At 40.7% G+C, this 12,934-nt stretch overlaps 1 protein-coding gene across 4 annotated transcripts in view; it reads left to right on the forward strand.

Annotated features, from left to right (window-relative positions):
* Positions 1 to 12,934, forward strand: part of LOC117991970 (zinc finger protein 608-like) — a 189,094-nt gene that overhangs the window by 166,536 nt on the left and 9,624 nt on the right. For all 4 annotated transcript variants that reach the window (XM_069505271.1, XM_069505272.1, XM_034979610.2 and 1 more), the window contains 5 exons: positions 9,211 to 9,298; positions 9,590 to 10,319; positions 10,809 to 11,018; positions 11,639 to 11,749; positions 12,327 to 12,649. In XM_069505271.1, coding sequence (XP_069361372.1) covers positions 9,211 to 9,298; positions 9,590 to 10,319; positions 10,809 to 11,018; positions 11,639 to 11,749; positions 12,327 to 12,649 — 1,462 coding nt within the window. The remainder of the gene's footprint in view (positions 1 to 9,210; positions 9,299 to 9,589; positions 10,320 to 10,808; positions 11,019 to 11,638; positions 11,750 to 12,326; positions 12,650 to 12,934) is intronic.

Below are 12,934 nucleotides of genomic sequence, written 5' to 3' on the forward strand. Positions count from 1 at the left end.
AACGCTCTGCTCTCCTGGTGGCGGCTCGGCAGGCGGTTGCGATCTCAATCAGGAAACATTAGTTTAATCCCCCCCGTTAGTCGGTCGGTTAATTGAAAACGATAAATGGTTAGTGCAGTCATGTTTAGTTTGAGATGTAACATCACAATAATTCGTTTTAATGAGTTTTTGAATCACGATATTAGTTTAACATTCTAGTACTTAATTAGAAGAATCTGGCGAAAGGCCAAGGAAAGCTTAATGAAACTACTTGTTTCAGATTTATCATTTAATGATAGCAACAATCTATCTTACTGTACTTAATCTAAATTAAAATCGTTTGCCAACAAACAATGACCAGTGCTTACTGCTTCTGCATTACCTGTAAATATTATCAGATCTGTAGCTGGCTCCAGATTTACTTAAAGGTCACCGGTAGATAGTATTCTTCTATGTCGATTGTCGAGATTATTAGAGAAGAAACCGTCTAATCTCTGGTGGAACACGTGTATGATGATATTCTCACCTATTATTTCTTGCCTAGTCTTGGTTTGGAGATTTTTGTATGAGCTTAAAGAGTTCGCGGTTGGATAATGAGAAGCTCTTCAGACTTACGGTGTCAAGACAGACAAGTTGCGATGCAGTTATTTCAACTGCATCCCAACTGCAAATTTGGAGTCGGCGTGCAGTCCATATTATGCACTTGTTATGTCTAATCTAAACTAAAGTCTAAACCCTAAAGTCTTTGATTGATCAGTACTGAGTGCTAACTTGTGTAAGCTAACACGAAACCCGGAACAGAACCTTGATTCTTCTTTTGAATTCAGAATCAAGAAGAAGAATCAAGAGTCCACACCAATGGTTGTAGTATTGACTGACGCCTTAATCAACTTGCAAGATTCAGGTACATTGTAAGTTATAACATAACATTGTATCCCGCAAATATAACTTGGAAATTCTAACAAGCAAGCAGTGTCTCCTGAAATGGTTAATATGGGCGACCAGTCACGGGAAAGTTAAATTAGATGTCCGGGCCCTTTTGTTTGCGCGTGTCCGCTTCGATTTGTACGCCTGTCACTAATGGCTGTGGACTGGAAAAAAGGTTGTATTTAAAACTTGTCTCTTTGCTCTGTAAATACCATTTAAACTTTGCAGGTCTTCTCTTACGAATGAAACACAGTGTAGGTAAATATACCTATAGGATGAGTAAATATAATGTGCTTGGAAATCAAATTTGTTAAGAGTTAAAAGCCGACTAAAAAGCGGGACTTCGCCTCCTATTCGGAAAATCGGGGGTTCGATCCCGGGCAAGCACCTCTAACTTTTCGGAGTTTTGTATTTTAAGCAATTAAATATCACTTACTTTAACGGTGTAGGAAAGCATAGTGAGGAAACCTTTTTTTCCACTGGTAAAAATGCAGTTACGCATCCCGCACAAGGGCGGGTATGTGGGACTCACTGGCAATTTTTTTAACTCCCTTTAGCATACCCACTAAAAAAGCCAGCGGTACCGTCCGCGTCAAGTATAAGGCGTCTTAGGATCCCGGATATCGGATGCGACTGAGACTTAGTGAGGAAACCTGCAGGCCTGAGATTTCTCCATAATGTTTTCACAGGTGTGTGAAGTCTGCCAATACGCACTTTGGGAGCATGGTAGACTATGGCTAGACATTCTGAGAAAGAGAAGATCTGAGCCGGTAATGGGTTGATCATGATGATGATGAAAAGCTGAGTAAATTTATTAGCTAATCTAACCATAACCACTATCTTATAGCGGTACTACTACTAAACTTGTAGCGGTATACATATCCGGGAAGTTAGGGGAACAGTTGGCGAATTCAACCCCTAAATAATAAAACTGAGACGCGCCTGACAATTTCCTGAGTTCCGAAGCTCTGTCTGCCCACTTTTTAATATTCCTGCTTTCGTTGTACTTTGCCTCCCGGAAACTTACGCTCCTTTTAAAAATATAACGGACAAAGTAACTCAACTCAGTCTGTAATGATGAAACTTTTAGCAAGCTAGGTTGTTTGTTGTGTTTTATTTAAAAAGACTTTCAAGTGTTCTGCCATTGAAGATTTCAGTTATAAAAATCTTCCAGTGTTATATTTTTCGTGCGTAACCTATTACGAGTTCTAGTGTAACTTTAAATAATTACGAGACATTTCATCGCGATTAATTGCGCAAAGGATCAGTGCGGAAGTGCAGCCAGTATTCTTGGCACCATTCCACGCGGGCATGATTTGTATAGTCTGATAATATAATGTTGTACTGAATTTCATTATAACACTCCTTCGTTTTTTTTTCGATCCCTACTGCGCAAAGGGTTTACTCAATAGAAGCCACATTCGTCAGGGAGTCAGTCAGTCAAACAGTCAGCCAGTCAGTCATTAGGTATTATACAACAGTTGCATAAATAACTATAATTCGTTGATTTTAGGTAATACATATAATTTGGATTTGTTCAACCACGTTCTTACAATGCAGTCGCACAATCATACTGAGCTTGCTCATTACACAATTTACCATTTATTAAACATAAAATATAACGTATTATACGATCTTTCATCCACAGACCGCAGCCCAAAATTGATATAATATAAATTGTAAACTGGGATTATTAAATCGCACTGTCAGTCGGATTCATCTATCATGCCCAACCATTCGGTACAATAATTCGCTCGGATAACGCAAATTGCTTATAGAGATGCTTTATGTGTTCATTGTTCGTGAAACAATAAATATAATAATGGATATTAATAATTTATAGAGGCATCGCTTGATGCTGACTACTGGCTTCTGAACAGTGAGGTGATATTCTCTATACGTACGCTAGCTTTCAACGCTGATGCAACGCTGAATATAAATATATAGTACATATTTGACATTGGAAGAAACCTAATAACCGATTTTGTAAAAAATTGTAGTCAGTGTCACTCGAAATGATGTAAGGATACTTACGATACCCCATACATCGAAATTTGTTTAGGCGTTTAGAAGTGGAACAAAGAAACTCATATAATTATCTGCATGAACCCTGAAAACATTACACTCCTTTTGTTGGAAAGTCGTGTAATAATGTGTTTAAAAGAAATGTTTGGACTGCTAACTACTGAGCAGCAGAGGTGAATTTCTAACGTTCACGTTCACAATGCTGGCGCAGCGTTTTAGCATATTTGGCACTTGCCTCTACGACTATCTATCCAAACACTAGACTACAATCTAGAATGGATATACTTTTTGAATTCAAGTTTGCTCTTCGGTTTCAAGTTTCAAGTTTGTTTTTGAATGCAAGTAGAAGGCTTTTGAGGTCTTTAATGGATCATCCACTGATTTGAAATGCTTTTCTCACTGTTAAGGATTAGGTCCTTAACAGTGAGAAAAATAAGAGATATTTTTTATGAATGTCTATTCATAATCATATAAGCTAATTTTATTTATTAGTATGTCCGCTCGGTCTCAGAATTCGAGTAGCAATTCCGCAAAACTATTGCATGATAAAGCAGTCGCACTTATGACCTTTTTCTATACTAGTAAACACGCCACACAAATGTGACGGTACAACCGTGCCGTGCAGTGCAAGTGAATTTGATCATTATGATGCTAAACGAGTTTTGGCCTAACACCGTACTTTGAAATTTGTTAATTATGTTTCGACAACGAGCTCAACGTTGTACAGTGTGTACTTAGAGAATATAACTCCATTCACAATTTATTGTTATTTCTGGTTTATTGTTATTTATTTCACGGAATTAATTAGCACCGATATGGTGAATTGATCTAATATTCTATCTCTATGAGGCGTTGTCTTTTGTTTGTGTATTCTTGTCTCTGTACTATGTGTACTCGTAGAAATCACGTTTTGTTAACTGTACATTTACCGTAAAACGTATATTTTAGAGTTCGTGTTGTAGTAAAGTTAGAGTAACTAGTAGTGATGTTGAGAACTTTATAGTGAGGCCGATTTCTATTGAATTGAAAACTACAAATCAAAATTGCGGTATATTGAGTTTTTGTATAGTTCTACTGTAGCAACCTACGTAATGAAAAACTATTCCTAGTAAAAGAAGGAAACCTTATAACTATGTAGGTTCGTGCAGTCTGTCTGTCTGTGTATCACAACCATTTTGAAAGTAAAACAATTGAGCTGTAAAAGTGGCACAGTTAAAAATTTGTAACTGCTACGTAGAAGCATTTTAAAATTTTGAAAAAAAATCAGGGGCTTTTTTATTGCGAAATAAAACAAGCAAGAGCGAATTTTTTTACTTTACCCCTTTTTTGCATGAGTATTTAAAAAAATGATTTTTAGATAGTTTTGGGAAAGAATTACTCTTTAATAATGAGCGTCAAGGTTAATAACCCTACCATCTGAGTTCTTGACTAGCTTTATTGGCCTTTTTATATAGATCGGATTTAAAGAATTTTCGTATCTTTCTGTTAGTAGCAGACCCGTGACTACGCTCAGATGGAATATCTGAAAATCCTTTTTTTTGTTGGGGTCTAAGTACGTTAAAGAGGTTGATAAATTTGGAATCCACGGACTCTCTTGCCAAAGGAGCTCCGGTAGGCTGTTTAGGCATGACTCTCTTAACGATACAATTAAAAGAGCTCTTGCCACCATAAATATTCCTGCGCTCATTGAGCCGGCAGGGATTAGTCGGGATGATGGCAAGAGACCTGATGGATTGACGCTGGTTCCCTGGGAACGGGGACGGGCGCTAATGTGGGACGCAACTTGCGTTGACACATTGGCCCCGTGTCATATCAGGAAGACAGCATCAAGACCGGGAGCCGCAGCAGAAACAGCTGAAAACGGCAAGCGGCGCAAGTATGCCTCTCTTATAGAGAGTTACATTTTTGTGCCGTTTGCCGTGGAGACCCTGGGGCCATGGAGTCTTAGTGCTAAAAATTTTTTACGAGACATTTCACCGCGATTAATAGCCTCAACTGGTGACAGAAGGGCTGGCTCATTTTTTGCGCAGCGGATCAGCCTGGCTGTCCAGCGCGGAAATGCAGCCAGTATTCTTGGCACCATTCCACGCGGTCATGATTTATATAGTAATTAGATAAGGCTAGCTTTAAGTTTTATTGTATTAAAAAAAAAAAAAAAAAATATAGAGAGTACCTAAGTAATGTAAACTTTGGTCTTTAAATTGTTATTCAAACAGACTAATTGACTCGCGCCGGCTTTTGTGGATACTGAAAACCCTTTCTTAGTGTTGCGGTCTATGTTGTAGAGAAATCTCAAGTTTCTAGACGCAGCGGTTTGAGTTGTACGTGGATATGTCAATCAGTCAGTTTATTCTTTTACTTGTTAGGTAACCTGCCAGCTTCACTTACATGGACTTTCTGAGATAAAATCGTTTCTTAATTGGTTAAATTAAAACCTTTTCTAAAATCTCATGTTTCTTAGCCATTATCAGCCATTCATTTTATCCTTTTAATGTGTACATATATGAAACATACTCCCTTATAAAATATACGGCACGCCCTCTCACACATTATTTAAAAGCTACCTTTTTACAATTCATGAGCTTGTCGGCAAAGAATCGCCCTCCAGGGATTAAAAAGGGATTGCTGTACACACTAAACCCTTATTTTATCGAAATTTGTTTATTCTATGCTCGAGTAACTGTTGGGCACGCAATAGCCACGCTCTCGAATGGAGGGTGCGTTCTCTTTTTTTTCTTTTTTATTGATGCTCGATTCGCACTTAACCACCACTGACTAACTGTGGTATACCAACTTAGAGCTTAAACCACAGGTCTAGAACACGTAGTGTCTGTGTATAATGTAGTTCACACTAGGAAAGGATTTTTAGAAGTTTCATCCTTACAAAGCCGGGCGGGTCAGCTTATCTCTTCTTACTAACTATTTAAAGACCCCAAAGTTTATACAAATCGGTTTATCTGGATCTGGTTTAGTACGACTTTTACTAGAAGACTGCGATTAGTTTACGTATTTACAATTCAGTATATATTTAATGGTTTCCTGTATAGTTTCCGTCGCACTTCGTGTAATTCTTGCTGTCAGTTTTACCACAGTCATTGCTCGAACTGGCATATAATATATTGATAACATACTTTTTGATGCTATGACTGATGTGTGCATGACCAATATCTGGATATTTTTCTGCTCAATCAATCATTCACCTCTTATAAGTTAATATGATATTCGGATTTAGCTCATGACCTATGGAATTTATACTGATGCAGAAACCCAATCGTGTAATAGGTATATCTAGTGTCAACCAGCGCCGTGCCGTGTAAGGCGTGATAGCCTAATGATCGAGATGACCGCCTCCTAATAGGGAAGTCGGGGTTCAATCCCAGCCACTCTAACTTTTCGGATTTATACGTGCGTTTTAAAGCAATCATATATCACTTGTTTTAATTAACGGTGAAGGAAAACATCGCGAGACAACCTGTATGCCAGAGAGTTTCCCGTAATGTTCCCAAAGGTGTGTGAAATCTGAAAAATCCGCACTTGGACAGCGTGATGACTATGACGAAAACCCTACTTACTCATTCTGAGAGGAGCTCTGTAGTGAGCCAGCGATGGGTTGATATCATGATGATGATTATGATGAAGTCTTTTTGGTGAGGTGACCGCAATTTTTAATGACATTGTGTACCTACACAATGTCATTACCTAATTATGTACAAAATACCTAATTACCTTATTAGGTATTTACATTCTACATTCTTCAGTATAATTCGTACGTTAACACAATTATAATAAGTAAGTATACTACTTGCGATCGGTGTATAACTTTATGTAAAACAGCAAGAACAGCGAGTAATAGTGTGGAAAAGTTTTATACGAGCGTAGAGGGGATTAAATTGATTAATTAAATTTGCATAAGTAAGCACGCGAGCGTGATAAGCGGGGAGGTTCGGGCGGAACGCGGCCATGTCTAAATATACCGCTGGAGTCACGTTCCTCGGGCGCCCGGCCCTCTTCACTTAGTACGAGTTTCCACATCCCGACAGCACTGTCGACTGTCACGACTCAATAAGCTGTGATAGCCTAGTGGTTAGGACGTCCGCTTTCTAATTGGGGGTTCGATCCCGGGCACGCACCTCTAACTTTTCGGAGTTATGTGCGTTTTTAAGTAATTAAATATCACTTGCTTTAACGGTGAAGGAAAACATCGTGAGGAAACCTGCATACCTGAGAGTTCTCCATAGTGTTCTCAATGATGTGTAAAGTCTACCTATCCGCACATGGCAAGCGTGGTAGACAGGCCAAAACCCTTCTCACTCTGAGAATAGACCCGTGCTCTGTAGTGATGAGTTGATCATGATAATGATGATGAGTCACGACTAAAACGAGTGAATTGCCTCATTGGCCTAGTGCCTAGTGGCTAGCTTATTCGAATGGAGATTTGAGTCCTGGGTCGAGCCAAAAAAGTCACTGGGATTTTCTGTCAAGGAACTAAAAAAATAGCAGCCCGAAGATAGCAAGTAGCGGGGGTGTCCCTTGCCTTGGAGACCATGTAGTCAGCGTTCCTGCGCCTTATCTGTTTCTGGCTCTGTGGGATTGTAATACCCTCACGGCATGGGTGATGGGACTGTAGTCCCATCACCCATGCCGTGAGGTTATCATCATTGGGCTATGATAGTGAGGGAATAGAGAGTGCACCTGTGTTTGTGCACTATAATATGTCCTACGTGGTTGGCTAGTCTAGTCTCCCTAGTACAGTTTAGCTTTAGTAGCCGAAATTCGGTAGCGATGAACAAGTTTGCACATCTCAACAAACATCGGGGGCATGGCTAGTAACGGAACACTAACATCAGAGTGAAATGTACCTAAACCTGCTTGTTCTAAGGTTCGAGTTCGTCTGCACATCACAACCATCACAGAACCCCAAGCAAACGTTCCTAAACAAAAATCTGTAATTGTCGTACCGAATAAACGACTTCAAAACAATCACAGTTAAGTCCATTTTACTCTGCTTTTAGTTTTTCGACGTTCTATCAGCGTTGTCGAGATATGCATAGTCGTACTAGCACCGTATGTAAATGAGCGCCCGTGACAAATTGGATTGCCTCGCCAATAACTCGGCTCTGCATCCATTTCGCCCGTGTCGACCCAAATTTTAAACCCCGATACCTTGTAGTTTGTAACCAAATCGTTGCGGGGATTACGACAGGTGACGTGCAATTGCCAGGTTTATTCGTGCATCGTGCAGTTCGAATTTGTACGTTTATCAATTATGTTACTAGCGACCCGCCCCGGCTTCCAACGGGTAGCTTATTACGATTTGCGTATCTCTAATTTTTTTAAATAAAATATAGCCTATGCTACTCATGAATAATGTAGCTTCTTACTGGTGAAAGCATTTTCAAAATCGATTCAGTAGGTCCAGGGATTACCCCCTACAAACAAACTTTACCTCTTTTAAATATTAGTATAGATCATCATACAAAAGGAGTAAGGGCCCAAGTTTTTCTTTATTTTTATGGGAGCCCTATTAACAACTTTAAACACGTATAATTTAAGTACCTTAAAGGCAAGAATGAATAGAATTCTTCTTCAAGCGCAAGCCTATATCTAAATATATAAAAAAAAGGTGACTGACTGACTGATCTATCAACGCACAGCTCAAACTACTGGATGGATCGGACTGAAATTTGGCATGTAGATAGCTATTATGACATAGGCATCCGCTAAGAAAATATTTATGAAAAAAATAGGGGCTTGAAATATGTGTAGTCCACGCGGACGAAGTCGCGAGCATAAGCTAGTCCTGTAATAAACAAAAACGCCACAACCCACAACGCGCACCCGAGTGCAGTGTGCACTTAAGAGTCAGTACAGACTGATCTTCTTTTGGACTGAAGGCCAACTGCAAAATTCACAACTCCGACTGACTGCTCTGCGTGTAATGCAATGCAGTTGTGTCAAATGCACAAAATCAAAACCATAATCCATACAAAGTATAATTATTGTTGCAGTCGTCTTACCAGCGTCTTACATTCTAATTACAGCCCGTCTGTATAGATCCGGTCTTCATATTAAATGTGTTATATACAAATTTTATCTCCTTCTGTCCCATCACGACACACCACGAAGTGGCTTGCATCTAGTTTATTTATTTAACCCTTAGCAGAACTCATATTTTATTTGTATTGTATTTATTGCTGCATGTTAGTTAGCCAAAACCGTTGAATTGAAAAGATAGCAATATCGATATAGTTTCTCATAGTCCATTTCTATTTTTTCCAGGTGTGTTGGTGGTGAACGTGACATGGCGGGGGAAGACCTACGTTGGCACCTTGCTGGACTGTACGAGACATGATTGGGCGCCGCCTCGGTCAGTAACCATCAACTCTTATATCTACCTATCTTATGTATCAACCTACCTACCTTTCTTAAATCAGTACTCTTATTATAAATGTGAAAGTGTGTTTGTTTGTTGGTTTGTCCTTCAATCACGTCGCAACGGTGCAACTGATCGACGTGATTTTTGCATGGGTGAAGATAAAGACGTGGAGATTGACATAGGCTACTTTTTATCCCGGAAAATCAAAGAGTTCCCACGGGATTTGCTAGTTTCAATATATTTATCCTTCACATTCACCATTATTGCTCCTTATCTTTACAGGTTTTGTGATTCTCCAACGGAGGAATTGGACTCACGGACGCCCAAAGGCCGAGCGAAACGCGGCCGAGGCGCAGCTCCCACGGATATGACAAACTTTACCGAAACGCGCTCCTCAGTGCACAGCAAACTACGCAACGGAGGCGCTAAAGGTCGAAGAGCCTTACCGTCTCCAACGCCTTTTACTCCCCCCAAACCGGATTCCAAGAGAAAGAGGAATTCGGACGCAGAAGAACGTCCGCCAACGCCTAAAGCAAAACGCCCTCCGCCTACCCCGTCATCACCACCACCTGATCCTATTTTACTCGAATGTCCAGAACCAAATTGCAATAAGAAGTACAAACACGCGAACGGGTTGAAATACCACAGGTCGCATGCGCACGGTTCGCCTGACGATGACGACAAAGACGGCTCAAGTTCCGAGCAAGAGGAACCGACAGTCGAGCCTGCATCGCCAGCGCAACTTCCTTCCGAACCTGCCACCCCAGCGACTCCTGTAAAATCCCCCACACCTACCAAATCCCCGGAGGAAAAGATTGATAAATCGCCAGAGAAATCCCCTGAAAAGCAGGAGGTAGTTGAGTCTCCGCCTCAGCCGAGGTTCGAGGAGTTCGCAACGACACCGGAGCCTCCAGCACAAGTGGAGAGGCCAGTTACCCCTCCCGCACCAACTACTCCGCCGCCTGAGGCTTTACCCACGTTGCAGCCGACAACACAATTAACGCAGTTCAAGGTAAATAAAATTTACCTTCAGTTCAGATCTTAAAAAGTAAAGAAACGATCGACCCCTTTTCTAAAAGTGATGTAGAATGATGTCCAAAAAAGTCTAAATAATAGTGTCTATTTCCTGAATACTGCAAAGAATAATAAAGGATAACTTCATTGCGTATAGAATACGGTCCATTCAAGAAGAAAATGATCGCAAAAATAAGCAATAAATAATAGCTGAACAGTGATAAACTATCCCCTTTTATCTAACTAGCAGCGACTTCGTCCGCATGGACTCCACAAATGTGGAGTCCATGCGGAGTCCCTCTTTTGCCCCCTCATGGGTTAATTTTCAAAAATCCTTACTTAGCAGATGTCTGCGTCATAATAGCTATCTGCATGCCAAATACCCCGCCCCGTCCAGTAGTTTGTGCTGTGCGTTGATAGATCACTCAGTCAACTTTTCCTTTTATATATTTAGATGTGTTTTCATGTATTTGTCAAATGTTTCCAGGTGAAACCCCGGTCAGCACTAATGCCATCTGAAGAGCGCAAATCCACCGAGTCTCCACCGGACGGGTCGCCTGGCAAGCGACGGGCAAGAAGGTCCCCAACCCCTGGCGTCCGTTCCCCGGCCTACTCCGACATATCCGACGATGCTGCGCCGACAGAGGGCGCCCCTGATGCTGAAGCAGCCCATCGACCTTTCCCAGTGTATCATCAGGTATGTCCGAAGTTTTTTTTTTTTTTGGACGTGGTAATTATTTGGAGTTGCGCTATCCAGTCTAGTCAGGCATCGAACACATTTTCGTCGACCTAACATGATTATAATCTAGATACAATAATTTCTTCTGTAATCCTTTTATTTGTGTGCAATAAAGATTAAAAAATTGTGTCCAGGATTTTTTTAAAATAAAAATATCAAGCAAACGAGCAGGTGGGTCACGATATGACTACCGCTGCTGCACCAGAGGAACTGTCTATATATTGCCTGCCTTTCAGGAATTTATTGGTCCGCCCCTTGAATAACTCCATGTCGCTAGGATCTTGCTAGGTTGAAAAAAATTTACGGAGACATCTACGGTACGGTCATTTAAATTTAGCGACTGGTAGAAAGTAAGAAGAGTTGCTCTCAGAATGAGGTTTGGAATAATTTATTTACATTAACGATTGTCACCAGATGCTGCCATATTTAGATACCAAAGGCGAGCGAGGGCTTCACAAATTTAAATTCACTGCTCAAACTTTCGGTCCACCTAAGGACTTACATTATCGTTGTAATCAACTCAATCAACCGCTATATATGCTGTCAGACCACCTTATGCTTTATGTTTTTCATTACAGTATTACGGGCAGCCACCTTACTTGCCACCGACGCATCCCACTAGCGCTCCGCCTCCGCCAGACAAGGGGAAAGAAGATCTTTCTAAAGGGGATTCTAAAGGCGACCTTAAGGTATGCGTAACATGAAGGAATTCTTAAACAGCTATAAAATGCAACCGAAACAAAAAAAATCTTTGAATTATATTACCGACTTTGTCTTGGTTAAGCATCCTTTGACTGCAAACTACGTGTAAGTTTCGCTGAGCAGAAGTACCTTCGTGAAACTTCTCGTCGTAGTTGTTAGAATAATTCCTACGAGTTTGCTTGGTAGAGTTGGTTGCACCAAACGGCCAGAAGATAAGTGGCGTGTTTGTTTTGCCTCTACTTTGCCGAAAATTGTATAGCTCTGGAATTTGCTGGAAGCAACTGGTCGTTAATCTCGTTCTGATTCGAGACTTAAGAGTGCTCCCCATGATAGTTCCAAGTTGAACGTGAGAGCATACTATTACAATCAAGATACATGGAGAGATAAATCGATATCTGGCTTAGATATAACGGTATGTTAGCAAGTCGTCCCATTCGCAACTCATCCCATTCACTATTTATATTCGCAATCTAGAACAACAAATAATAGAATAATATGCATAGTACGTTTGTATGAAGAAGCGCGTAAGAAGTGAAGATAATGTTTTTCCCTATATTTTTACAGGATGTTAAACCAGACGGTGGGCCGCAGAAGGTTCTTCCACCCCACTTCTATCCCTACAATTACGTTCCAAATTTTCCCTACAACGTGGAATCCGGACCGCCCCCTGGGCCACCCCTAGATGACAAATCCAAAGAGTCAGACCGTTCCAAAACTACCCCAAGTCCACTCGACAAGAGTAAACAACAGAGGCCACCGGATGGAAAGGACCCAGGTCGACCGAATGACAACCATCAGATCTTGAAAGAGAGTATAGAAATGAAATCCCAAATGGGACCCTACGGCTTCCAGAGACCTCCGCATGCGAGGGAAGAAGAATTGAGGAGGTAAGGAGTTGAGAATCATTTGAGAATATTTATTGAGACATTGGCACAAGAATTTGTTTTACATTACCAAGTAGTTTTTTCGATGTCAGGAGTCAAGACTAGCGAATAGCGATCTTCACTGAGTAACGTAAGTGGCGATGCAGTCTAAAATGGAACTGGAAACGCCAAAAATAGACCAGTAGTTTAGAATCCTAGTCGTTTTCTTCGTAACTTTTCACAATGTACCGCCGCGTCTACTGGACTATTAAATGGTAATCCTACTCTATACTAAACACTCTCTCTCGA

Source organism: Maniola hyperantus, chromosome 20 (genome assembly GCF_902806685.2).
Source record: "Maniola hyperantus chromosome 20, iAphHyp1.2, whole genome shotgun sequence".
NCBI lineage: Eukaryota > Metazoa > Arthropoda > Insecta > Lepidoptera > Nymphalidae > Maniola > Maniola hyperantus.